At 44.0% G+C, this 27,251-nt stretch overlaps 1 protein-coding gene across 4 annotated transcripts in view; it reads right to left on the bottom strand.

The window, feature by feature from the left end:
* Positions 1–8,777: 8,777 nt before the first annotated feature.
* Positions 8,778–27,251, bottom strand: part of ADGRF5 (adhesion G protein-coupled receptor F5) — a 103,310-nt gene continuing 84,836 nt past the window's right edge. For 2 of the 4 annotated variants that reach the window (XM_070418454.1, XM_070418453.1), the window contains exons 12-22: positions 25,608–25,727; positions 25,249–25,458; positions 23,084–23,296; positions 21,272–21,430; positions 20,002–20,210; positions 17,893–18,072; positions 14,506–15,897; positions 13,211–13,252; positions 13,053–13,112; positions 12,362–12,446; positions 8,778–10,495 (exon numbers count right to left, since the gene is read on the bottom strand). In XM_070418454.1, coding sequence (XP_070274555.1) covers positions 10,416–10,495; positions 12,362–12,446; positions 13,053–13,112; positions 13,211–13,252; positions 14,506–15,897; positions 17,893–18,072; positions 20,002–20,210; positions 21,272–21,430; positions 23,084–23,296; positions 25,249–25,458; positions 25,608–25,727 — 2,750 coding nt within the window. In that variant the 3' untranslated portion in view covers positions 8,778–10,415. Of the gene's footprint in view, positions 10,496–11,121; positions 11,189–12,361; positions 12,447–13,052; positions 13,113–13,210; positions 13,253–14,505; positions 15,898–17,892; positions 18,073–20,001; positions 20,211–21,271; positions 21,431–23,083; positions 23,297–25,248; positions 25,459–25,607; positions 25,728–27,251 lie in introns of all 4 variants that reach the window. The other 2 variants (XM_070418455.1, XM_070418456.1) reach the window with 2 other exon arrangements.

The following is a 27,251-nucleotide window of genomic DNA, read 5'->3' as shown; positions in this document are numbered from 1 at the left end:
CTCAATCTAAAAGGCCTCATAGATTTCTTCCCTCAAAGATCTCTCGTGGAATGAAATAAACACAGAGAGGGAGGCAGAGCCTCAAAAGGGAGAGGGAGAACTGGAGAACAATGAGCTCCTGCGTCCAGCTCTACACAAAGGTGTGCCAATCTAGTATCTTTTCTAGGTACATGAGCTAATAAATATCCATCCTTGCTTAAACTAGTTTGAGCTGTGGTTCTGTTTCCTATAATAGCTGACTCTACTGCTGCAGCACCTAGTTGGCTCATTGGCAGGGGAAATAGTGAGATTCCTTTAAGAAAAAAATGTATGTTCCATAAGATCACCAAAGCCGAATTGAGATGCAGACACCGGGAAGTTACCCGGGCTCACTCATTTGTTAAATGACTTCTGGCTTCATAGTGGGCATGAGTTAAACTCAAGCCTTGGTAAAATGATGATTTAGGATGTCATGTATCTTCAGGGTTCCTTTAAAAGACACCGAGCCATGAATTAAATGCAAACATGTGGAGGGTTATATGTATTGTGATTCTGAGTAGTGACTGGGATCTGTGATAGAACATAAGAGAGGATAACTTCATTCAATAATTGCTGGGGCCTTTTATAAGGACAACTCTTCACAGCAACCTGTATCATTTTTATCCCCTTTTAAAGGAAATTGAGTCACAAGAGAGTTATTTCATCCAAGGTCACAAAACAAGAAGTGCTGAGTGACAATTGGAAAGCACAAAGGGTTGGCTCCGGATCCCATGCTCTTAACTCCTCTGTATACTCACTAACGGGCTGTCAATCAGTACTAAAGACAGGCCCATGTGCCCACAAGGTGAAGCAGAAACTCCAGGCTATTCAAGTAGCCAATCAGCTACTGCTTCAGTCTGCATAACAAGGAAAATCACGAGGCAGCCAAGTTTATTAGGACAAATGTCTCAATTCTCCACTTGTGTTTAAACACAGCCTTTGAAACACTGCCTTTCTGGGAAATCATATTTTCCTCCTTTGTGGCTAAATGACATCCAACAGTTTGAGAATGCTCGGTAGATCTCTGGCAAGGACAAACATAACACCACCAGCGGCTGGGGCCTCATGGAAGCTCATCTGGATGAAGACTAAAGATGAAAATGGCATGTGCGTCAAGCTGCTCCATTTGGGGACTGAACTAGGTGGCTGATGTGAGATCTGCTTTTAATAAGGCAACACAGCAGGAGTCCTTTCATGCTCCATCAGAGATGACAGGAGGAAGTGAGTTGACGCCACAGTTTGCCCAGAACACTGGTCATCATGTTCTGGGCTGCCCCCTAGGAGAAATTATAAAGTGAAATGAAGGTTGGAGATGCCTTAATTTCTCCACCCTTCCTGTCACCATTGTTCTCCCTCTGTGATTTTGTGTCCTTGGAACCCTCCCCACTATGGGCTCTATGTGCATCAGGCTGCAGGGAGAAGCAGTAGAGTGTGGTGGTGACATGCACATTCTAGGTCAAGACACTCTGCATTCGACATCTGGCTCTAACACTCTTGAGCTGTGTGATTGTGGTAAGTTATTCACCTCTCTATGCTTCATTTATTCACCTTTAAATAAAGAAAAAAAGCAAATTTACTCAACCCAGGGTTGCTGTAAGGCATAAATGAGATTATATGCATGAAGAGCTGAGGACAGCATCAAACACATGGTAAGAACACTATAAATGGTACTGAACATAGTTAAATAGTTATCATCAGAGGGTCAATTGCATTTCATGTGCCATGTACCTACCCCAGAAGTTTCTGTACGTTTAGCCCCATTTCAACTTGAGATTTTGTTCTCTGTTAGAGGAATGTCCAACATAAGGGAAAAGGTGTGAGAGATTTTGAGAGGTTATGAGCAAATACCCTGGGGCACATGATATTCTCTCAGTCAGAAGTTGCCTGTCTCATTACCCAAGATCAGGTCAGCTTGTCCCTCTGCCCCAAGGGCGGCCTTCTCAGCAGTTGGTACTGTTTGCTTCTCCTGGGCTTCTTGGATCACACTTTGGCAGGCCTGTGTGTCCCGAGGCCAGACTTACCAGCTGGCCTCAGCTGGGGGCTGGTGTGTCAGATAGCCCTGGGACAGCTGCGAAGTCAACATGGATTGCAAAAGAAAACCCAGCCCAGCCGTAGTTTTCTATGGGTGAATTAGAAAAGGAATCAGACCATCCTACTTCCTCCTTTTGAAGTTGCATTGATGGAAAAAGTGTAGAAGTCCCATGAAACATGGAAGGCACCCATTTTGCTTCCTCAAACCACCTGGAAAGGGGGTCAGGTGATTTCTGCAGCTGTTTTAAGCTGTGCCTTTGGTCCCATAAAAAAGACTCAGTCAGTGAGGGAGGAAAGAGACAGAAGGAGGAAGGTGTACTGGCTGGTATATTTTAGAAATGAACACGTGGCTGGAGAGCCATCTTGTTCACCAAAACTGTGTGACTGGCATGCTCGCCCAGCCCATACCTCCAGCCTCCCTTTCTGATTTCCTTTGCTTCTGCAAGGACCATAATGTAAAAGGGTTAGGAGGTCCGGAGCAAAAGATATTATTTCATTCCTTGTTTTCATCATCTCACAGGCCTTGATTCCACCTTCACCCTGTTCACAGGCCCGAAATTACTTCTCTGAAAGTTTCCCATTGGGCATGTGGCCAACAGGCCTAAAGTTGTCTGCCTTTGAGGTTCTACCCAGGGGGACCCAGAGGAGGTGCCTCCTCTTAATAACCACCAGGTGGCGATCAAGCCTCAGGAAAAGCCTGTGGGTGTTGCGAATCAGGGCTGGAGGCCAGCTGTCACTCATTAGCCCAGCTGGTTAGGGCTGCTCTGACTAGGACAGCTGTGAGAGAGCTCCTCCGGGCGTGGGAAACGCTCCCAGTTCCAGAAGAGCAGTAAATGGATGTACAATTTTCTTCGATTAATCAAAACCAAACACATCTTTCCACCACTACCGGGGGGTGGGGACTGTTTGGCAGGGTGGAGGACAGAGGATGGTACCAATCAAAACTGGTTACAAAAAAGGCCCCAAGTCATTCTGGGATTGTGTTGTTGACCGTAGGACATGGGCTCAATTGCAGTCTTCCCATGACCTCCCCAATCAGTTCCTGTTGCTTTTCATGCTGAGAAAAAGCCTTTTTTTCTGGGCTCCTGGGTTTGTCTGTTTAGATTTGAATAGTCACCAGCATACTCCGTTTGGGACTCGGCTCTGGATTAAGGAATAAGAACCCTGGGGTGTGAAGGGCTCACGTATCCCCTACCCATGGCCATTTGTGCAGAGGGAATACTCGTGACCTTTGAACTCTTCATCTCAAAGTTTATGGGTAAAAGGGACATGAAAGAGTCTAGAAAATCATTTTTAAAGTACCCAAGAGGACTGTATCTCTATTCTAGGAAGCCATGTCCAGCCCACACAGGGAAGTGGTATTTGGAGATAAATCCCAGGGCTCTGGCATAGGGTGGGCTCCGGCATGGAGCCCATTTTTCCTTCTTTCTCTGTCTGCTCCATATTCACTAAGAGTAGAAGGCTTATGGGAATTGTTTCCTCTCTAGAATGTGCTTGAGGATAAACTTAGATGTCCATGCATGGCAGAGGAAAGATTCGGGGGTGGGGGAACCCTAGCCTCTGAGATTGGGGGATGGGAAGTCTTGGGTACTTTACAGCTGCACCATGCCTTCATTACCACCAATGGGAGCAGAGAGAGAGGGTGACGAGATCACCAGCCCAGTCCAGGGGGCCAATTCCAGTCTCCTGGCATCTGCAGGGATGAGGGACAATTTGATCAGAGTCTCCAGGGCAGAGTGGGATTTGAATGATGCTGCTGCTGGTGCCACTGGAAGAAAGGGGCACCTGGAAGTCTGCATGTGGACCCATTTGGTGCTGTGGAGGCATTACTTAGAGCAGACATCCCCTGGGAGCCCACTAATCACAATTGTGGAGTCTTTCCCACGTCCCCACACGTTCATCCTCTGGGGCCATCTGGTCTCCAGGCCTGAGCTTAAAGGGCACTGATATAATCACAGGCTTCCTCCCTGCCCCCACTTCCTACCCCCATCAGAGGAGTGCTGAAGGCACCTGGGGTGGGGACAGGCCTGGGTCTCAGACTATACTGTTGGGCAACAGGGATCTGATATGTGCCCTCTGGACAGGGTAGCTAGAAGCTGAGTCATGACCAGTGACTCAGCATTCTGAAGCAAGGAAGACGGAAGCATGAAAGGTCAGTGTGAAGGCAACTCTTTGGGGAATGTTATTAAAACTCTGCCGATTTACATGTGTGCTTTGGGGCCTTGTAAGAAAAGTCAGCTCATTACATACAGAATTAGCTTGAAGGAAATCTTCGAAGTCAGCAATTTCTCCAGCACTCCCTCACTCCTTCATGAGTGCCTGATCCAGTGTCCTTTGGATCCAGTGCCCTTCTGAAGACCCCAAGGCACTGGCCTTAAACTGCCCTAGAACCTCATTACAGACAAGGGGGCTTAATGTCCCTTCCCCATGGCTCCCCTGGGGTCAGCCTCTGCCTGCTTTCACAGAGATGTGGACATAATCTGTTATTTGCACAACACTTGATAGTTTACAAAACATGTTTGTACAAACTCTGCTTTGTGAGCCTGACAAGAGGCTTGAGGGGTGATGAGAATGTTCCTTATTTTTCAGATGAGCAAACCAAGGGCCACAGGAGTTTAGAGAAGGGTCCCATGAGTGAGTAAGGGCATCTGCCTGGTGCAGGAGCCCTGCTCTTTGTGCCTCGCTACACGAATGACACAGCCAGCTCGTCCTCCAGGACATAAGGCCGGTGGGGATCCCCAGGCAGTTCCTCCTTCCTAGGGAAGATGTGAAGCTGTGATTTTCTGGGGTCAGGGCCCTGTGCGTGTCAGCAATCCCCGAGGGGCATTTCTGTCAGTGTGGCTCTCAGGCCGGCTCGGAGGGGCTGGGGTTCTATGCACAGAGCCTGCGCATAGCCCATCCCGGGTGATGTGGTGCAGGCCTTGTTCTCACTGTATTTTCCCACCCTGCTGGCGGGGTACGAGAGGCAGCGGTTGTGAGTAGCAGGAAGCCTTTGTTCCTGGTTTGTGCTCTAATGCTGGTTGTCCAGTGCAGTAGCTTCTGGATCCTGTGGCTGTTAAGCAATGGAAACAAGGCTGTGACAGCTGAGGTGTGCCGTAGTGTAAAGCACACTCTGGATTTAGTACCAAAAAAAAAAAAAGTAAATTCTCTCATGAATCAGTGTATTAATTGCATCTTGAAATAATGATTTGGATATAGTGGGTTAAATAAAAATGCATTATTGAAATTGATTTTACCTACTTTTAAAAATGTGACTCATATTAGAGTCACTCTCCTAGAAAGTGTTTGTAGGAAGCATGCTTTTCTCCCTGTCTAGACTAGTAAAGTATAAACGCCATAAAGCGAGGGGGGAAAAGTCTTCCAAATACAAAAATGCACATCTTCCTTCTAAATGATGTAACATCATCTTACAAAGAAAAAAAATCTAATCAGGGAACTCCAGACAAGGTGCCCCAACCCATGCAAATATATGATGGCAGAGGTTTAACCCCATGAGAGATCCATGGCCAGTTGTGGGCAGGCAATGCAGGCTGCAGGTGGCAGCATTTCATGGGCAGGTCTGAAGAGTGAGAAGTGCACAGTTGAGAGGGGCATTTTGACTTTATTTCTAAGGACTGGGAGGTCAGATGTATAAAAGCTCAGAGCCTGGCTGGCACCAGTGTGGGTCGGTCTCTGATCTGCTGGCCTAACTGTCCAGGGCACATTAGCTCCTGGGCTCGCTCTACCTGGCCTACCAGCACACAGCATGCTGGGGAAGGCGGTCAGCTCCTGAGTGGGTGTGCCTCTTCTCATCTGGTTAAGTCGAGCTTTTCCAAGCCATCTCTTTAGGAAAGGTGACATCCTTCACATTTGCATATTCAGCAGACAAAATATTTGAAGCACGAGAGCTTCCTTACTGATCCTGTAAGAGAGGCCCTCCTAGGTGTGATGACCTTCATGGATAAATAAAGGTTTGCAGGTCACATGCCCATAGCCAACGCCTCAGACAGATTCTGCAGAGCAGCGTGGGTCCTCGCTTTGTTGGTTTGCTTAAAGAATCTGATGAAATATCCTGTGTAACCTTCTCCCCTTGACTGTGGGCAGGACCTGTGTATATGATATCACTCCCCCGGGTAAATTATATTACACGGCAAAGATGAAGGGATTTGCACATGTAATTAAGGTCCCTAATCACCTGACTAGAATTAATCACAAGGGAGATTATCCTGACCTAATCAGGTGAATCCTTTAAAGAAGAATCTAGAGATCAGAGAGATTTAAACAGAAACTCTCCTACTGGCTTTCAAGAAGCAAACTGTGGAGAGGGGTCCCTGGCAGGAGACAGCAGGACACCTGTAGGAGCTGAGGGCGTGCTGAGGGCAAGCTGAGGGCCTCAGTCCTACAACCACAAGGAATGGAATTCTGCCCGACAGCAGTGAGCTTGGAGGAGGACCCCCAGGTAAGACCCTGAGCAGAAGACCCAGTTAAGCCATGCCCAGGCTTCTGACCCACAGACACTGTGCAATAACAAATGAGTGCTGTTGTAAGCCTGTAAGTTTGTGGTAATACGCTACACGGCAATAGAAAACTAATACAGGAGATATGGGGAAATATCTATGGCCAACAACTCCCAGGGTTCTGTTTCAGCTGTCCATGAGGGTTCCAGCCAGACCACACACAAAAGTTACAGCAAACATTTGTTTGTTTGTTTCCCGAAAAGTTAGGTCCTAAAAAGCTTTACTTCAAGGACCCCTGTTTAAACCCTCTGTAAGCTTCTGGGCTCCACATGCTGAGGGGGGGTGTGGATGGTGTCAGGAAAGCTGTCTGTCAACTGAGCTTAGTGGTTGAGCTTCTGGCACCGCTCCTCCTCTCTCTCCCATGCCTGGGAAATGTAAGGGATCATTCACTGATCAGATAATGGAGTTAAATTGTGGTTGACATAGGGGACGACGCCTGAAACAGCAACAGTAACAGATGGCAAAAGAGCAGACAACTTAGATATTTTACCAGCTCTTGTAAAATATTTTATTATCATAAGCATGAAAGGAAAACATAACTGTGTGCTGGCATACTAAGATAGGATTTTAAATCCTAAATTCTAATTTTAGAAACCTATAGCACCTCATTTCAAAGCTAACATCTTTGAAATGATGAGACAATATTTTCATTGACTTTAAAAAAAAATACATAAGAGAGAACTATCCACCGTAAGCCCCTCCTCTATTTTGCACACTCAGGGAATCCGGTTCCTGTTGGCCTGAGTCATTGACTGTCCCTTTGGGATGCAGAAGCCGTGTGACATTACCATCACATGCCACAAATGAAACGCATTCCACCCACATGGCATTTCCACGACCACCCCAATTTCCTCTTCCCAAATGGTTGTGACTTCCTGTTCTACTCCCCTCAGAATAACTCCGCCCCGCCATCTGCACGTACTGGTTGCTATAATCTTTCTCTTCTCTTTATAACTTTTTCTTTAACCTTCCAACACAAGCCCCTCTGAAGTTCTTTACACAAACAACAAAAGGTTATGATTTCCCACTGTGTTCATTTCTGGCCCGAGCAACCTACTCCTGAACAATCCATGAACGCTTCATTCCCTTCTTTGTCCACACAAACAATAAGAAACAGGGGAAAGGATGGTGAACATGTGACTCATTCAAGAGGTGACGTGATGGGGATGGGGGGAGGTGAAGGAGGGTATAGGTGATACCTGGTGATGGACGGAGACTTGACTTGGGGTGGTGAACACACAATAAATACAGTGTACAGATGATGTGTTGTGGAATTGTGCACCTGAGACCTGAATAATTTTGTTAACCAATGTCACCAATTGCTCACTTTCATACAATTACAGATTATAGATTCATGGGTGCGCTCCTTTACAGCTTTGAATTCTACTGCTCAGTGTAGGATACTCTTGGCCAAGAGCAGGGCTTGAACTATGTATCTTGCAGGTGGGAGAGAAAACCAAAAATTATTTCTCCAACTTTTTGTTTACATAGCTTTTCTGGAATTTGCATCCAGTGCTGTGGCTCATGAGGTGGGAGGCACATGCACGCCCCGGGTTGGGTGTGTGTGTGTGTGTGTGTGTGTGCATGCGTACGTAGTAAGGGAACGTGCCTCAGTTAACGAATGTGGGCAGACGGCCAGATGCACATTCTGTGGAACGCTGCCAAAGGTTCCTGCCATTACAGAGGTTCCTTTCACAACGTCAACCTCAGTGGTTCCCAAAGGAGCCCTACAGAAGGGGCTGGAACTCAGTGTTTCTGGTCCCATTGTGTTTTTGAACATGAGAACCACAGCCTCCTCGCCAGCTCTCTGCTTTCCTTGGCTGGTCCTGTCAAGACGGCCCTGCTAACACTGTGCTGTAACCCTGCCTCTGTTCTCCCTGATAAAACCCCAGGCACCCGATCAGCCAAAGCCAATCTTTCCCTAATGTCTAATTCTACTTCAGCGGGTCCTCCACCTTCTCAGTGCTGAGCTCTGCCCACAGTTGATTGCGCCCTGGAGAATGTTGTAGCCTAAGGATCATTTCCCTTAGGGGCTTTAAATAATGAACTATTCAGTTGGAATAATGAAGTGACAACTTTCAGCAAACGTGGGAGTCATGTCTAGGCCATTCGGGAATATGTAAAAATCAAGAGTTCATTTACTTTAAACATTGTTAATATTTCTATCTGTTCCACCTGCCACCCCCCTCCACACCCCCCATGAAGAAAAGAAAGCCAGGGTAAACTTTAGAATTAAAAGAAAGAGATTTTTAATGAGTTAAAATTTTAAAAGAAAACTTTCGAACCTTGATAGACTAATGGTTGTTGCATTCAGCCCCTTTTGTCCTATCTTCCTGGTGGGCAGGTCCTTGGTCTGAATGAGGAGCGCCTGGCCCCCAATTCCCAGGTAGTCCCACATGTTATTGTCTCATGATGACTTTGGTTGGAATATATAGTTGCTGAAGCTGCAGCACATGGTTGATTTTAATACGGATGCAAATTTAATAAATATTTGTATTTGTATGAAAGGCACGCACACACACAAATCACAAATAATCAAATTCTTGGGAAAACCTCCACCATCTGTTCATCAAGGGGACGTGTCAGTGAGAGCTTGGACTAGCCAGCTGTAGAACTTTCCGGAAGATTTCCAAGTGGTTGGAATGAACACAAGTTACACTGTACAAAACTCTACATGTATATTGGTCTGGAGACTTAAAGACTGAGAGCGTTAATACACAGAGAGCTGCACAACACACCAAAGCCCACTAGATCCACAGTAACAATAACAGTAATATACAGTGCTGTAGATTATTAAAATCTAGTCTATAATGCACAGAGAAGTACCTGGAAGCTGTTACATATAATATATGACAGTTGGGATCTGTTTTCAGTGCAATATATCACATTTGGCAATTAATGGATAAAAAAATACACTTTTTTTTTTTTGCTTTCAAAATGTGGAACAAACCAAAACATAAGGCTTTTCTGATAAGCTATAAAAAACTATAAACTATAAAAATATAATCAGCAGTTGGACTTGCTTGGATCATATAAAGGATGCTTATCACACTTCCTTTGCATATTCATTCCACTTAGCTCAAACCTTAAATGCAAAAAATAGATATGTAAGATCATGTCTCCTTCCATGCAATTTCTGGTCAATATTATTATCCACTTGAAAGCATCCTGATGATGTAATTTTCTCTCTATCTTTCCCCCGCTTCTTCCCCCCTCCCCCCACCTTTGCTAAGAAAATACCAGGAAGGTATTAAACTTTTTCATGGCTTTCTTTTAGTTTCCATTTTTGAGCCACCTCTTAATTCTCAATGTTGTATTGTCTAGTAATTGTGTTGGATCATGAACATGGAAATGTTAAAATGTGGTTCTTACTGTTGTTTCTCTCTATCTTTTTCCTTCCTTCCTTCCTTCCTTCCTTCCTTCCTTCCTTCCTTCCTTCCTTCCTTCCTTCCTTCTTTTCCTTCCTTTCTTGAATTCACTAAAGTATTTCCTAGGTACTAGCATTTTTACTTCTTATTTTAATGAAAGCTTTTATCTTTGTGGCCAACATGTGAAAAGTGAAAATGTCTCTTTGAAATTCTATTTTACAATATAGACAGAGAGTTGGGCTTTGGGAAAGCTGAGTTTCACTTAAATACTATACACATTTGGTATCACACAAAGGGTGCGGGTGGGGCAGCAAAATAAATGGAACAATTACTTTTCGTCCCTCTTTACACAAGAAAGGCTCTTCCCTACTGAAAAAGTCTCTTCGGCATCAGCTCCCAGAAGCCTGTGGAGGAGATGCGTTTCCCAGGGCTTTGAAAGGATCTCTTTTTGAGAGCACAGCCACTGTTTCCCGAGAGTCACATGGGTTGGATTCTCCTGTTCTTAGTTGAGCAACGAATAAGCGCTGGATGTGTTTTCCAAGGATGAGCTGGTTGTTTCCGGGGTGGAAACATTGTAGGTTCCTGAAACACAGAACAGCAGCTTAGCCCAAAAGACCAGCCTGGGCCATCACGGAAGGGGTGAGGAGACTTCTTCTAAAGGCCGGAGGGGGAGCTCTAGTCCAAGAGCCAGGTAAGCTCGCCGTGCCAGAATCAAACCCATGCCCGCCCTCCTCAAGTGCCCGAGAACAGACAAATCTGTCATTCTCAAGCGTGCGAGGCAGCCGACAAGACAAGCGCTAACTACTTCCCATCACACCAGCAGCCAGATTTCTACAAAGGACAGAGAGTCTCCACATGGGCTGCCCTCCACATGCCACCACATGCATGGGACATCCATAGGAGGGAACCTCCTGGTCCCCTTGGATTGGGGTGACTTGGGGAAGCTCTTGGGAAGGGTCTGGAAGCTGAGTTGAAGGTGATGGGGGGAAGGGAGAGATGGAAAGAAAAGAGAAAACTATAGGGGAAGAAAAGGCAAGACCAGGAAAGAGGAGAAGTCAGGGGATGCTAACAGAAGTGCCGAGAGCGAGTGCAGCAGGGAGGGCACCCGGAGCCACCACACAGGCTGTGTCAGCAGGAAGCCGGGACTAAGCACAGGGAGAGTGGGGGACATGTGTCGAGCAAGGGAAGGGACACAGTGGCCACCCTACCATCAGATTGGTGAACTGCCACTGCTAACAAGGTTTCCATCACTGCTTGGGGGCCCCTGTGGGGCTGCTGGCAACATAAACCAAAGTCACAGTGATTATGGACCCCTCGACGAGGTCATCGGGAGCTGCATTTATGACCTGAGAGGCTACCAAGTGGCAATGACTGGGAATCCCAGGCCCTGGGACCTCGGAAACAGCTCCGATTCCAACTTTTGTCTGTGTGATTCAGAAATAACGGACAGCTTTTCTTGGCCTTCCATGTTACGTGGGATCATTTCATAGACTTTCCCCTAGTTTCCCTTTAATGCAAAGGGCAAACACATTCCAGCGACAGTGATGGTCAAGTGCAACAGTGCGAACACACCCTGAGGGTCTCGTCCCTTCTCAGCAGGTCCAATCCATGACCTTCAAAATCAAAAGCCAACGCCCTTCAGTTCCGTGTAATGCCTCAAACTAAAACCCGAAACACCAAGTCCTCTGGAGTTTTAACAACGAAAAGCCTTGCTCTGGAACATCGACATGACTCTAGATTCCACATGTGTGAGACCTGGTTGGTTTCAAGAAGCTGAAAGGAACTGTGCTGCTTATTTTCATGGAGATCGTAGTGGCGTGGCACAGAGTTTCAACTTGCCAAACAGCTGAGACTCATTGCCCAAAGCTGTTAATATTATTCATTGTGTGCCTCCAAGGTGGACACTTACCTGTGCATGTTTCGGATAGCATAGCTGACTTGGGGATCCCTCTTACATGTATGAGTGATTTCATAAATGGCAATGTGTAAAACATGCACTTTCCAAAAAAAAAAAGGAACCCGGAGCATGGGCTTCTAGAATATGCTTTTCTGAACGTATTCTTTGCTGCACCACAGCCCAGAAACATGACCCACCTAGTCGCATTTCACAGGAATAGAAGAGTGGTCAGTGTTTGACAAGGTGGGAGTTTACATCCCCATTGTTAGGGTTGATACCCGTTTGACAGACAGCTGTCTGCAGGCTTTTCTAGATTCTCCAAATCTTATTCCTCATAAGTTATTAGTTGTTCCACTGAAGAAAGTTACCTTCTGTACCAGCCTCCTGGTGGTTTGGGAAAAATCTAAGCAAGTTCCTGTATTTAACCTCTGCCCCCAATGAGGGCATTGTAAATGTCATGAAGTGAGGACTGGGAAAGCAGGGGTTTGAATCTCCCCATCAGGGCAATTTGTTTGGGTCAACCCAGGGAGCACCTAAGGGTCACTACCTACCTGTTTTACCAAACAAATTGTTAAATCTTCTTGATATCGGAGAACTCATAGAAAATACAGGTGTCGACGAACCTAGGGATGTTGACTAGAAACGAGAAAAAAAAGACAATTACATGCAAATGTGTACCAAGGCCCTGCTTTCTTTCTAGTCGGATTCATTTGCTGCCCTCTAGTGGTCACTGTCTGAATATCTCTCATCCCACTTCAAGGTGAGAGCAGGGATAAGCATGAATTTCTCCTTAAAACCAGTCAAGTGGGAGCCCCGTGAGACCTGGAATATCATCACCGGTATTAGAAAAATAAATTTCAAATATTTTTTATTGTTATAGAGTTTAATATCTTCTGACATATGTAAACAGGGAAATATATTTGAGTGCAATTGTTATTTTCCAAAACAAATTATAGAAAATTCTATTCATCATTATTTCTCAAATTGTGTTTTCTACGGCCCTGAGTTTCATCAGACACTCCTTGTTTACTTCTCATTGAAATTTGATTTTAACCTCCAGTTGACATTATCTGTGCTATTTGTCCCCTGTTTAAAGATGTGAGGACAGCATCTTAATGATAGTTCCATAGCGTGTGTAATAGGTTGAATCAGGCGAGAAGCAAAAACATTGGAATCATCTATGCCAAAACTAGTTGTGGAGAGAGAGGGGTTCTCAAAAGTCTCTACAAAGGAAAGAGTTACCTTGGAGTGCTGTGAAGACCATCTTGACAGAGAATACTTTTTCAGCAAAGCTTCCTGTACCTGCATTGTTTAACAAGAACAACAAAAAGCCATCATAAATTCTACTTGCCACAAGCACCTCAGACTTTTCCAGGAGCATGAAATTGTCATGTTCTTACCTTCTGGTCCCAGAGGCACCCAAAGAGCAGAATGAATAGTCCCTGAAAAAAAGAATTGGGAAGAAGTGCATTTCACTTATATTCTATTGTTCAGCAAAATAGGAAGTATTGCTAACCTGGCATTGAATTTGTACCACCTCTTCCACACCTGTGTTTATGGAGTGAGCCTAGTACATGATGTTAAAGAGATGCAGTAGGTCCACACCAAGGGACTTTAAATGTTTTATGTTATCAGGGTATTTTCTATTTCCCTATTTTCCCCCAATTGTGAAGTGGAGGTCCTGCTGGTTATGCTATTAGACATAGCTCTTATGCCTACAGCAGCCCTCACATAGCATGATGAGGGCCTGAGCCATGGGGTGAAATAATCATTTACTTCTAGTCAAGGCATATTATAAATGTCATCAGCTCTATAATTTGGAGTCTTGGGCCCAGTAGCGGAAATTAGAATTTGCATCCGGGGATGTTTTCTCAACTTCACCTCCAGACCTCCTACCTCCTCACCAGCTCATGGGGGCCTGTGTTTCCTACTCACCCACTAGTGAGATCAGAATTAAGCATTTCCTTCCTTGTGCTCCAAAGGCTTGTTGTCTGTACCTCGGCTGAAGCTTTTCTAACCTATCGGCTTCTGTTATAATGAGTTATGCACTGCAGGAGAACAAAGAGGGCGTCTTTTCCATTTTAGCTTAATAGAACAGAATGTCCACCTTCCATAAGACATTCATTCTTTTGTTCTTCATCAAGTGCTTCCAGAGAACATTCTATGTGGTGCATAGCATTCATTTCATTTGTCAAATGGTTATTTTCAGCACATAGTTTGGGCCAAGGTCATTTTTAGGTACTAGGTATATAATGATAGATAAGACCGATGCTGTCCCTGACCTCTCAAAGAGCGATCTCATTTAATGCTTGTGGCAATTAACTGGAGCGATTACTTGGTTATATAGAGGATTTTTTCTTTTAGGAGATAAAAGATGGCATCAAGATAATGTTGGGTAAATAGCAAAATCCAGTGTAGGGAAGGGACTCTCCTCCTACTTGTACTACCAGGGCATTTAGAAGAGAGTCACATGTGCAACTAAATTATAATGCAGGTGATAAGAGGTATGAGGTTCTATGGGAACAGAGGAATGTGTCCTTTCTACCTTGTTGAGTTCTTGTGATTACTGCTCTTTAGGGCTAGGTCCTCCTCTGAACTAAAATCCTTCCCCATTCCCACTCCTGTTTGTGTTTCTATCATTAATTTGTCCCACCTGCCTAGATACTTCCTGCAAGACTGGCACTTCAGAACTTACCTGGAAGGCATTGAGGAGGGTAAACACAATATGGAACACAGCATTGCTTCCCTGGAACACAGTGGCGAGGCCAAAACCCCAGGTGAGCCCCAAGAGTGGCGTGAGGACCCCAATGCTCTTGGTGATCTGAAACAGGCTGTTCTTCTCCTGCTTGTTGGGCTTGTCTCCAATGGAAGGTCTCAGGATCTTGGTGATGACCACAACCGTGATGGTCATGTTCACCACCACGATGATCAGCGCTGGGATGACGAAGGCCAACAGAGCCTTGGTATCCTCCCAGTTGAGCCAACAGGCATTCTTCCGCGTGTAGACTTCCCTAGGCTGAGTGGCACCCACTGTGATGACTGAGATGATAAGAGGGCAGCCATAGCCGAGAGAAAATGCAATAGCCTTCTGAATGGATTTGCTTGAATCATGCAGGATGAAAACCAGGCGGTAGAAGAGCATGAGGCCCAGAGTCAGCATCCAGAAAAAGACGCTGAGGTAGAAGAAGTGGATGAAGAAGGTGGCAGCCACACAAGCTGTCTCATTGAGTACGTAGTGATGGTCCCGGATGGTGGAGGCCACAATGAACCAGATGTCAGCAACCAGAAGGGAGGCTGCAATGTTCACTATGCAGATGTGACGCATATAGGAAGTCCGATTCTTGGTCACTGACTTCCACACCACAGCTTCCACAACTAGACAGGCTGCTAAGCTCAGGATGGAAAAGCACAACCCAATGTAGGAAATGATATCCAGAAGTATTTTCAGGAGAGAATCAGGGTCCGGGGAGTCAGGAGACATGAGGATGGAGAATGATGTTAGGTGGTCACAGCTGCACAAGACACTGTCCCCATCGACTTTCATATAGCACCCACTGCTATCCCACCCTCCTGTATAGTTGGCGAGGCTGAAGTTCCAGAAGACACATTGTGGTTTCCCACGTAAGGAGTTGTTGTTCTTAAAAGTCATTGAAATCCTGAATGGAGCGGTTATTTTGTGGCTGACAGTGGTTGTCATCACTAAGCTGTTGGCAAAATTCTTCCCCTGAGTATCCTGGGCGAGGATGGTTTTGAGAGTTGGGAAAGCCACGGTGACAATAGATGTGTCTGGCTGCAGGTTCTCCACATGGCACCCGTCAATAGCCACGTCGCCCCAGAGGTCGGAGTCTGAGAAAACAAACTTCTGTTGGTAGGGTTTTGGAGAGCCAGATTTTATCACCATGCCCCTCATCTGCACGTTCGTGTGGGAGATGGACAAAACGGTGCTATTTTCTGACCGTAGTGCTCGGGAAAATCTTTCCACCGAATCTAGCAACTGTGAGCTGTGATTGGTCTGTTGCTGTTGTAACACCTTCCACGTACTCAGGATGGGCTTGTCGAGGATGACATTGACCGTAGAGAGAATGTTCTGTAATTGACATGACATGGGCTCAAATCAAACCAATTCTTTCCATTACACAAGAGAAAAAATACCATCTCTTTGGAAGCTGACTGAGTGAGTACAGGTAAGAGGAAAAGGAGGCATCACAGGCTGTGGGGACCTGGGACCCACCTTCTTATGGCAGGGAGTTAGCAGAGGATGGGTTGGTCTCCAAGACAGTGAGACTTAGTTAAAGATTCAGCAATAGTGATAGTGAAAACCACCCTCAACCACCCACTAAGGCCAATTCAGTAGGCTGGCTGAGAGCTTCATTAATTGTTTTATTTTATCTTTAACCTCAAGCTTGTAAAGGCTTTTTGGTGGCTGGTATTTCACCCACAAGGTAGTCACAAAAGACCCTCTCACATGCTGAGCATCAAATGAGCAATGCTGTTGTTGTCAAAAGCATCTTCCTTTTTTTGCTAAACATTTTGATTCTTTCTCTCATAAACTCGGGCTTGTCATTTTCTATGTGTGCCTTCTCTCAATATAATCTCTCTACCCTTTTTAAACTTTTGTTCTCTGAAACTATGAGCCCTATAGTTAGTCGACTAGTGGCCCCCAAAATGACATGTTTCATACACAGACCCTGTGAATGTGACCTTATCTGGAGAAAGAGTCTTCATAGATGTAATTTAGGTAAGGATCTTGAGAGGAAACCATACTGGATTACCTAGGTGAGCCCTAAATCCAATGACAATTATCCATATAAGAGATAGAAAAGGAGAAGATAAATGGAGGAAAGAAGGTCTTGTGAAGAGCAAGTCAGAGATTAGAAGGAAGCAGCCACAAGCCAACAAGAGCCTAGCAGTACTAGAATCTGGAAGAGGCAAGGAAAGACTCTCCTCCCCTGGAGCCTTCAGAGGGAACATGGCCCTGCAGACACCTTGAGTTTGGACTTCTATCCTTGAAAACCCTGGAAGAAAAAATTTCTGTCACTGTAAGCCACCCAGTTTGTGGCAATTTGGAATAGCAGCCCTAGGAAACCCCTGGTTGGGTTTGGCCAGTGGGAAGCATTGGCAGGGGACGGGATGATGGGAGAAGAAAAAAGTTGAAATAGATTTTTCTATGACCCACCATACCCCACTCCCCCATCCACACTATCTAAGCACATCTTTGGCAATAGCTATGTCCCTCTGAGACTATAGCTCTTGCTGAGTGAGCCTTCGTCACGGATTCAGCTCTCACTCAGCTGTGGGTACACTGTTTCCTCTTTCTCCTTTAGTCCCAGGGATAGTAATGGCTCCTAAATGTTGTTGGTCTCTGAATACCTCACCCCGCCGCTCCCTTTTTAAAATCCTGGCTTTGCCGAAACCGGTTTGGCTCGGTGGATGGAGCGTCGGCCTGCGGACTGAAGGGTCCCAGGTTCGATTCCGGTCGGGGGCACATACCTGGGTTGCGGGCACATCCCCAGTGGGGGATGTGCGGGAGGCAGCTGATCGATGTTTCTCTCTCATCGATGTTTCTAACTCTCTATCTCTCTCCCTTCCTCTCTGTAAAAAATCAATAAAATATATTTTTAAAAATAAATAAAAAATAAAATCCTGGCTTTATGTCTTGAAACAACCTTTCATTCAAGTCTCTTCATCAGCATTCTTGCGGGTGAATTCTCTTTCCTCCCAGAATCCTGACTGCTTCAAAGTTAATGTTTAGTGCTAGACCTTTGAGCATCCTATTCTGAAAACCTTTAATTCTTACTTTTCCTAGAAAGAAGATAACAATTCATTCTATTTTAATGAAGATATTAAAGCAGAGATTCACTAAAGAAATCTTCTTAAAGTCCCAAAATGAAAATAGGGAACCCCCTGATATCCTAAAAGCCATAGGTGAAAGAGCATGTATGTGACTCTCATAACTAGGACACAGCTCTGGAAATGACAGAGAAGCAGCTATAATGGGGAGGTGTTATCTCTCTTGACCACAAGTCCTGAGGGGTGAAAAGACGAGACCCCCCAAACTCCTGCAAGGCTTAAACAAACTCACCATCATCATTTCTGAATTCACTTGGATCGGAACTGTTGAGAGCAAATCAAGGATGTTAACAATGGCTCCCAGGTTCCCCGGAGATGAACTGACTTCATGTGCCACCTTGTCGGTGCTGACAGAAAGGTCCTTCAGGTATGTAGGCAGCTTCTTGTCCTGAGAGGGGCTCTTGCTCAAAGCCTAGCAACACAAAAGCCAACACAAACCAACAAAACACTTGTCAATCAGTTCGGTCATCAGATCATGCTGATCGGTCCATGACAAAATCTCTCCTATCCATAGTTTCCTTTTTTATCCATACCCATGAGTATATCTCATAAAATAACTTATTTTTCTTTTAAACTGTGTGTGCCCTTCAGAATGGAATATTACATAAGACCTCACACATAGGAGAACGGAAAAACATGTCAACTTGATGACTGATTGAGGAAAAAAAAAGGTGTGATTGTTAAAGAACTAGATTAAAGTTGAATGAAACTGATACTTAGATGGTCCGTATGGAAGCACATTGGCTACTCTTTCCTTTTTATAATCATTTCCTCTGTTGGGTGGCAGTCCCAATTTTCCTGGAACAGTTCTGGTATATAACTTCTGTCACCATATAATTATTAACAGACCCTCTTTTATTTTCTAAAAGTATCCTGGTCTCTATGATAAATGATATTGTCACCCTATCTGTAATCATCACACTTGTGTTTTCTATCTAACTCATACTTAAAATTAAAGAATTAACTCAGGTTAGATCTTCTCTATGAAGAACTTTGGTGAGTGTTCCAACATGGGAATTTATTCCTTTGAATGCATAAGTATTCATCTTACTTAGTATACTTCACATTTGTGATATTTTTATGAAAGTCATCTTGTATTCTAATTTCAATGTCTCCAATTAAATATAAGCTCCTTAACAATGTGAAAAATATGTTATATTTCTTTTTGTTCTTCTCATATCCCATAATATCTAACATAGTACAGTCATCTAACTTGGCACACAGTAGGTTTTCAACAGTATATGTTGAATGGATAAATTAATGGAATGTGATAGGCCAGCATGCCTCTTTTATATTGACAATGTATCTAAGTATCTAGAATTGGTACCATGGCCCAATGTTGAGTCCAAATTATACTTTCTATCTTTCTCAATTAGGATAATTTATATCTCCAATGCTTTGTCCATCATGGTCCAACTCAGATGCCAAGTTTTTCAAGCAGCACTTCCCGATTATCCTAACCAAAATTAATGTATATTTAATGTCATATTATCTATCAAATCAGATTTGGCCTCTTTACCCTGATAGCATCTATAATAATGTTTTGTACACAGTAGGTATTTTTAATGAATTTGGTATAAGACAAGAGGAGAACCAGATAGAACGTAAGTTAATATCACCTCTTTTCCTCAATTCTCCCTCCAAGGGTGAGAGAATTTGGAACCAGCTGTCTGAAGATGTCACCATCTGCTATAACCCCACTAGTTGCCTCATCAGTATTTATTTATTGTAACTCATGGAATTTTAGGAGTCTCTAACTTTCAATGACTTAAGTATGAGGTGGCATTTATCTATTTTGATGGAAAGAAAGGAATTTTCCCTTACTACACGACAGTAACCTCTATTCTAGGTAAGAGAGGTAAACTAGTCCCTTCTTCTGTAACTACCGGTTACCTCTAAGGATTGAGGAAATCTCAGACCTGTAAAAGTATAAAGCCCAACTTTTTTTTTTTTTTTTAATCGTCAATCTTATTTGTTTATGTTGCCCCTCTTTCTTAAAAGATTAGAGCTATTTGCTTAATATAAAAGTTATTCGAAGGATAGCAGGTAGTGAGGATAATACTACCTACCCCTTGCAGGCAATGAATAGAAGGTACTGAGAAGACAAGGTAAAGGTATATGGCTGTTTTTAAAGCAAAACACATATTTTGTTACCTCCCTATTTGTATTTAAACCAATTTTTAAGCATTTCTCGGTTTGTCCTTTTTTAGGAAAGAAACAAATAAAAGTAGTTTTGAGAGCAACATAAACCAGCCCAAAGCCCATTTTCCTTAGTGCTGAGACATGATAAACCAGACAGATGACCCTATGAAGAGCTCAGAGTCAAAGGTTTGAGGATCACCTTGGCCAGCTGGAGCAGACTGTTTATTGGGGCAGAGATGCAGTCGCTTTTCTTCACCTCCCATTGGGAGCCCACACATTTGTAGGTAACGACCCCACCAACAGGACTCGCAGGGCTGCTGGACAGGTTCGAGAACCGGCAGAGCTTCGGGATCACTTTCCCAGGCTCCCCCACACCTATTATGGGATCTCGACATGTGATGTTCTCTCCTGCATTGAAAATGTGGAGATAAAAGGGACAACTGAAAGGAGGAGAAAAGAAAGTGGGAACGGGGTCTGGCCCAGGTAGAATTTTGATGTTTGAATTCATTTTTCCCTTTACTTTCAGTGACTTTTTTGGAGGTAGCCAGTCTTTATTTTGTCTCTGGCTTTCCAAAGCCTCTTAGTGTTTTCTGACTTTAATCTGCACTTGCTTTTCCTAACAGGATTTATTCCCACCTCCAGGCCCCGGGAAACTTCTCTCTGCTGCCTGGACTATCTCAGCCATGGAAAATAATGAGAGCTTAATATGGGCTCAGCCAAATGAGAGATATTCAGGTTTCCAGGAGCCTTAGGGATATAATGCCTTCACCCAAGGGTTTCTCAACTCTGGCATCTTAGAATCACCTGGAGAGCTTGGAAAATACCAACGTCTAGGCTCACTACAGCCCAAGTAAATCAGAATCCCTCCAGCTGGAATTCAGGCACGTGTCTGCCCTGTGCAGTGGGTAGCCTCCCAGACTCAGCTGAAATATGACTTCATCCGCACGACTTTCTTGATCACTTCCTCCCCACCTATCTATCACCAGGCAGCCTCTTTTGGGCACCCACAAAGTCTCTAGCTTAGCACTTATATTCTTTTTAAAAATATATATATTTTATTGATTTTTTACAGAGAGGAAGGGAGAGGGATAGAGAGTTAGAAACATCGATGAGAGAGAAACACCAATCAGCTGCCTCCTGCACACTCCCCACTGGGGATGTACGGGCAACCAAGGTACATGCCCTTAACCGGAATCGAACCTGGGACCTTTGAGTCCACAGTCCGACGCTCTATCCACTGAGCCAAATCAGTTAGGGCAGCACTTATATTCTTGACCACATCTATCTCTCCCCGAGCATGGAGCTAGGAAACGTAGCTTATTTCTTTTCAAACCCCCCATGCTTAGCCTAAGGCATGCCATAGGAAGGTGCTCAACATATATTATAGAATGAATGAATGAGGGAGTGAATAAATAGGTAAATTCCTGCCCATGAGTACAACGCTTTAAAATAACTGAAAATGCTCTCACCAGGCACCAGATTCAGCTTCATAGACTGACTCCGGACTGAATGATTAGCGGCATTGGTGAAGTGGCAGAACACGTTGACATGTTTTGGACACCAGGAAACTATTGATTTTGCCATGAAATTGAATGTGTAGCACGCTTGCTTTCCATGAACTTCTTTTGCTAAGGCAGAATGATTGAAAGAATTAAGTCACAACATGAGTCTCCGAAGCACACATTTTGTTAAAATGATCCTCTATGGATACACTTGTGCAAGATTTCCCCAGGAATTTGCTATAATGATTTTTAATGTGGTTTTTTAAATGCCTCCAGCCTACAAGTAAGCAAGCCCACACTTGCATGCATGCTAGCAAAACCTCACCATTCTGTGCCCGCACAGTTTGGGACACTCAGAATGCCTTTCAGAATGTCCTATGTAAATCCCATCAGGTCCTGAGCCTTTATTTTGTCTTGCCTTCACCATATTGGTTCAGAGTCACCTTTTTATGGATCTGTCTCCTCCACTAGACCATGAGGTCTTGAAGAGAAGGTACCTGGTCTTATCTTTCTTTCCACCTCCCAGGATCTAGTGCAGTGTTGGGCACATTGAGAGAGCACTGGATAAATGCATGTGAAACACAGAATGTTGAAATGTCTGAATGTTTCAGTGTCCAGATTGATTCCAGACTAATACCATGCAATCTTCTCTAAACTTTCCAGAGTCACTTGGTCCCTACTTTTCTGAACTTCCATTGTTCTTTTGATCTGTATTGTTCATTTGAATATTTATTGTTATATGCATTGTCTTTTATGACATGAGCTCATCTGCATATTAGTATATGTGCCCTAACTGCGTTTTCTCCTTTTCATGGCCTACTTTGATGTTTTGCATTGAGCAGGTCTTCAAGAATAATTCTTGAAAGAATAAATGTAAATTGCTCATGATGGTGTCTGTGTTTTGACGTTTGGGTGAGTGAGTTCGTATTTGGTTGACCTTCATTTGCAGAAATCCTGAGGGATCTTGAGTGATGGGACATTTTACCAGAGAGAATTTGAACTTTTTTTTTACCAAGTGCCATAGGGTGCTACCAATAGATCATTTCACCTCTTCAGTTTGCAGTTCCTGGACCACATAGGTAGTATAAATTCAAACCCCCAACCTGAATGAGAGCAAGGCAGTTATAATTCTCTGGGAAAGTTTTGCTCACCTAGCGATAAGGCTGAGTTCTCAACTCTGGCAGGTGAACTTTGCTTTTCTAGTGTATTTTTTAAATGACCCTTTTGAGGGTCCTGGCATTGTGCTGGTGGGCTAGGGGTGCCTTAGTTATTGCATAGGGTGGAAGACCTTTTCTTCCATGGCCTTCAGAGCCTTAAAAGCCAAGGTTCTGGGTTTCTTATATTGGCAAATGCCTTTGAGGAAGCCCAACTTTAGCTAAAACATTATCTCTAGGTTTTTCTCTATGTTTGGTACTTGGTTATCTCTCTTCCTTTCTTGCATTCTCAGCTGTGCATTTAAGAGGATTTGTGGTACTTTTATGGTATGTTGACTCATAGCTTGGAGGGAGGGCCTATCAGAATGTCTAGTCAGCTACGTTGAGGAAGTGGAAGACCTGTGAAAGTACCTTAGTACTGTCTTCAATGGCTCCCTCAAAAAACAAACTCTCAAGATTTTGCCACAAGCCAAATAAAGCAAAAGAGAAGGTAATAATGGCTTTTGGAATTCACTCTGTCATATTCTGTCTCTGAAGCAATCCCCATGTCTACTTTAAGAGTAAACTTTTAGACTCTCCCTGTAAAAAATACTATGTCCTAACAACTCAGCAGTTGGTATCGTACCAGCAGGAAAGGTCAGGGTGTCCACTTGGAAAGTGACTTTGTAGTCTTCATCCTCCTCCACACAGCACCTGAAGTGATGGGATCCTGTGCATGGGATTGAAGCTTCCAAAGGATCAACCATAATGTTCGACTCTTGAGGCAGCGGGTGAACAGTGACATCTTTGGTGGTGACACTGTATGAATTCCTATATCTAAATATGCATTGATAGGTTCCTGGATGGAAGAAAGCAAGAATGAGATGAAATTAAGTCATCACTCCCAAAAGGTCTTCGCTGAGATTAAGAAGAGGCTTAGCTGCCCTGTCAAGACTTCCTGGACAGTGGGTAAGAACATGCTTGATAGACTCCCCTCCTGAGTGCTCGACGTCTGTATTTGAAAGACTAACCGAGGGCCACCTAAATAGTCACTTACTTTCAAATAAAATTAAGTGGCTTATCCAAAGTCATACACTCTGTTAGGGGGAATCGGGTTTCAAAACAGGTTTCCAATACCTACTCCAAGGCTCTTTCATTAACCAGGGAATGAATGGGAAATTTGGTGTGTGCTGAGGTGGCAAGTTCTTTGAAGAGAGTTGTCACCCAGGTGGAACACTGTGATGCCCTCCCTCTCTTTCCATCTCTGAGTAGGCTCCTCAATTTCCAGGACCTCATGGCGAGAGAGAGAGAGAGAGAGAGAGAGAGAGAGAGAGAGAGATTTCTTGGGAGAGCTCAGCCTCTGTACTCTGGAATGAGATGTCTGATGTCTCACTCTTATCTAGAAAAGTCTAAAAGTAAGATGCTGGCTGACCTTGCTGGAGTAAAAGGAGAGGCAGCAGCAGGAGTAGCCTGCATCCCCAATTTTTGGTGTGGCAGAGTGGACTGTGGACAGTATGTGGGTTGAGTTTCTTGAAAGGACCTTTTCCCACTGAGTATTAGGGCTCATCAGAGGCTGAGCCACCATTTGAGCACCTATCATGGGGACAGTACAGGAGATAAGAAGAGTACCTACAATTTAGTAAGACCCTTTTTTAATTTTATTTTTTTATTTTACATTTCTTCTCTTTGTTCCAAGTCTAGAGAAGCCAGAAAAGCAACTAGCTGGAGGGAAATCAGGCAGAACAAAAAACAAGAAGAAACTCCTTTCAATTCTGTTGGGAGGGAAGGAAAATTTAAATTCCATTAAAATGAAAGTGTAGTTGAGTTAGTTAAGACTAGGTTTTTTTAGCACTTGAGTATGAGAATGTTTAATAAATGCCTGTAACTGGGAAAGCTATGGGTTCTCCTAAGCTATTTCCCAGTAGAAGGAAAGAGCAACTTGGACAGAACCAGGTGTGAGTTCACCATAGGAAAGAAATACTCTCATTTCCTGATATTTTACTACAGCCAAACAATAACTAGTTATTTCTACAATGTTGCCTGGTCTTCATAGGAAAAAATGAAGAAGACCGGGGACTCACAGAATCCGGGCTGACTAACCTTACAATTAATGAAAGATGTCAGCGTGAAGTGGTTCAGAATTAGCCACTAGCCAGAGTTTCACCCTGGCACTTCCATTTACGAGAAGCATAATCTTGGACAACTTACTTAACCTCACTGAGCCTCAGCTTTTCCATCTGCAAAATGGGGATAATAATAGCATTATCCTCTCAGTTTACTTTTTTAAATGAATTAACACACTTTAACACTTAGGACAGTGTCTATCACATAATAAGGGCCCAATAAATGTCAGCTATTATTACAGTAGCTCAATCAAATTCTCTTCACCCCCCCCCCCAAAGATTTTCATATCTTCCCAACATGAATAATGTACAGAGAAATATAGGAAATAAAAATGTTTCTTCCTTTGGATCCAGGCCTAATAAACCTTTTACCTAGATTTTTGATGCCGCAATTGGGTGAAACACTACCATGAGTTTGATAAAAGTACCTTTAATAAAATCCTCTTAACTTCATGGCAAGAGCACGGGCTCTAGAATGAGAGAGACAAGTTCCAGTCCTAGCTTTACAACTTAAGGTATAGGGGCTTAGGTGTATTTATTATCCTTTCTGAGCCTCAGTTTCTACATCTGTCAAATGGGTATAATGGCATCCTCCCCAGAAGGGCTGTTGCATGAAATGTGGATGGGAACTACTGTCACATGTTTTCCAGGGCTCCTGGCAGCAGAGGAGTACTGGCTTTTCACTCACCGTTCCACTCCCTTGTCGAGCTCCTCACTGTCAGCACTGACTCCGCTTTATCAGCATACCTCCTTGTGGTGTAAAACCTTTGGTGTATTTTAATTCCAGCAGAAGTTTTCCAATACACCTCATCATAGTTACTCACATCACTGATGCACTTTATAGAAAAGTTTTGTCCCTCAGAAACAGAAATTGGGTCCGGGGTTATTGTTAAGTTGGCTGAAAGAATGCAAACAAAACAGACAAAAGAAAACCGACAACAAGCACAATGTTTAGTCTTTCTGGTGCCATCAACACAGGAGTGAAATTTAAGATAGAGACAGGAAGCGGGGACCGTCCTGACTACTGTGTCAACGCGGGATTGGTACCTTGCTGCTCCTGGGCTTTATTTGTTTCTAGGCTGATCCTGGTGGTGCTCTGAACTGTACTCATTTCCATCACATGCCTCAGGAGCTCCTTCACTTCCCCTTTGTGGCTGGATTTATCTCCTGATGGTCAGCAGGGCGAAAGGTTGCAAACTTAGGGATGTTGACTTAACCCAAGCTCCCCTCCAACCTCTTCCACGACACCGCAAGGGACACCAAGTGTCTCAGTTACACCACATTGTATTTTAATTTCTTTCTTTCTATATTTCTTCTCCATAAAAATGTGAGCCCCGCAAGAACAGGACTCTCTCTTCTGTGTCTTTGCATCCCCAGCACTTAATCCCTAGATCTAGCACTGAGTCTATGTCCAATCAAGAGTGATTTCTGAAGCTACATTTTAAGTAGCTTAAGGGATCACTGGACTGTCTCGGGCGAATGGGGCCATATAGGCACCCTAACCATAAGTCTCTACATTTACTCCTCTTTCTGAGAATTTCCTCAGAAGTTCATGAGGATTCATTCACCGAGAATGTTAACAAGGCCTTTACAAACATAAAAACTTGTATGAATGCCCCACTAGTTTTGCCTCTGGCTCTTAGAGCATATCTTTTACAGGGTTGACATTTCAAAATGTCATTCATTTCTGTCTTTTTTAGGTGAACAATTCGTGCCTGGAGTTCACTGAGGCTGCCTGCTCTTCCAGTCAGTGTATAATCTTTTCCTCAGGCACCATCAGAAAAATCAGGGGTCTCCATAGTGCCCTTTAGAAGTTGGGATTCAAGTGTTCAGATACAGCCCCAAAGTCACAAAGCGTGATTAAAGTGTCCCTGGCAGTGCCCTACTGGCTGCAGTGACCTCGGGATGGCTTTCCAAGGTGGAGTGGCTTCTGCAAGAGAGAAAAGGCAAAGGCTCCTGGACCTGTGAATCCCATTCTCTTAATTCTCAGATGAGGTCCAAATACCAGTCCAATGGTTTTCAGCGGAGGCTAAACATGCCCCTAAGACCACCAAAGCTCACCTACGGACACAGGTCCCAGCGTGGAACCATGCCATGTACAACTGCGCTCACTACAGACAACTGCACATTGCTCAAAAGACCCATGAACTACAGCAATAATGTTTTCTGATAAACCTAATCTTGCTCTTTATAAAAATGCCAGGTCACAATAACAGGAAATGTGAGCAAGAGTAACAAGTCCATTGATATATAAATCCTTCCTTGTTCATGATTTAGCTACATAGTTTGTTTTTCTAAGATGGATGGAAAAACAACTTTGACTGCCCTCTTTTTGCGGAGAGGGCTGAAGTTATGATGCTTTATGATATGAGGAGAAGAACTTCTACTTTGAAGAGGCCTAAATAAGCTGAATTAATTGAAATATTAAAAAGTACTTGTTACATCTGTAAAATAACCTCAAAGTGCCAGGTTGTTAAGCTTTCTGAAGCATGCGTCCTAGATTAGGTGACAGGGGAGGGAAGGGCGGTGGGGAATGAGCCAGGCTAAGGGAAGGAGAATTCAAGGGAGGGAGAATGAAACTATGAAAGGGAAAGGGGGGAACTAGGGGCATCAGCCTCCTTGTAAACTCAAGATTAAATAGGACTAATCTAAACTACTTCCGGGTCCACTTTCTGCACCAGCACAAGGCGG

This window comes from Myotis yumanensis, unplaced genomic scaffold (genome assembly GCF_028538775.1).
Source record: "Myotis yumanensis isolate MYYU_CA2020_CCGP unplaced genomic scaffold, mMyoYum1.0.hap1 SCAF_6, whole genome shotgun sequence".
NCBI lineage: Eukaryota > Metazoa > Chordata > Mammalia > Chiroptera > Vespertilionidae > Myotis > Myotis yumanensis.
The sequence above is the reverse complement of the archived record's forward strand: the minus strand, read 5'-3'. Positions and strand labels throughout refer to the sequence as shown.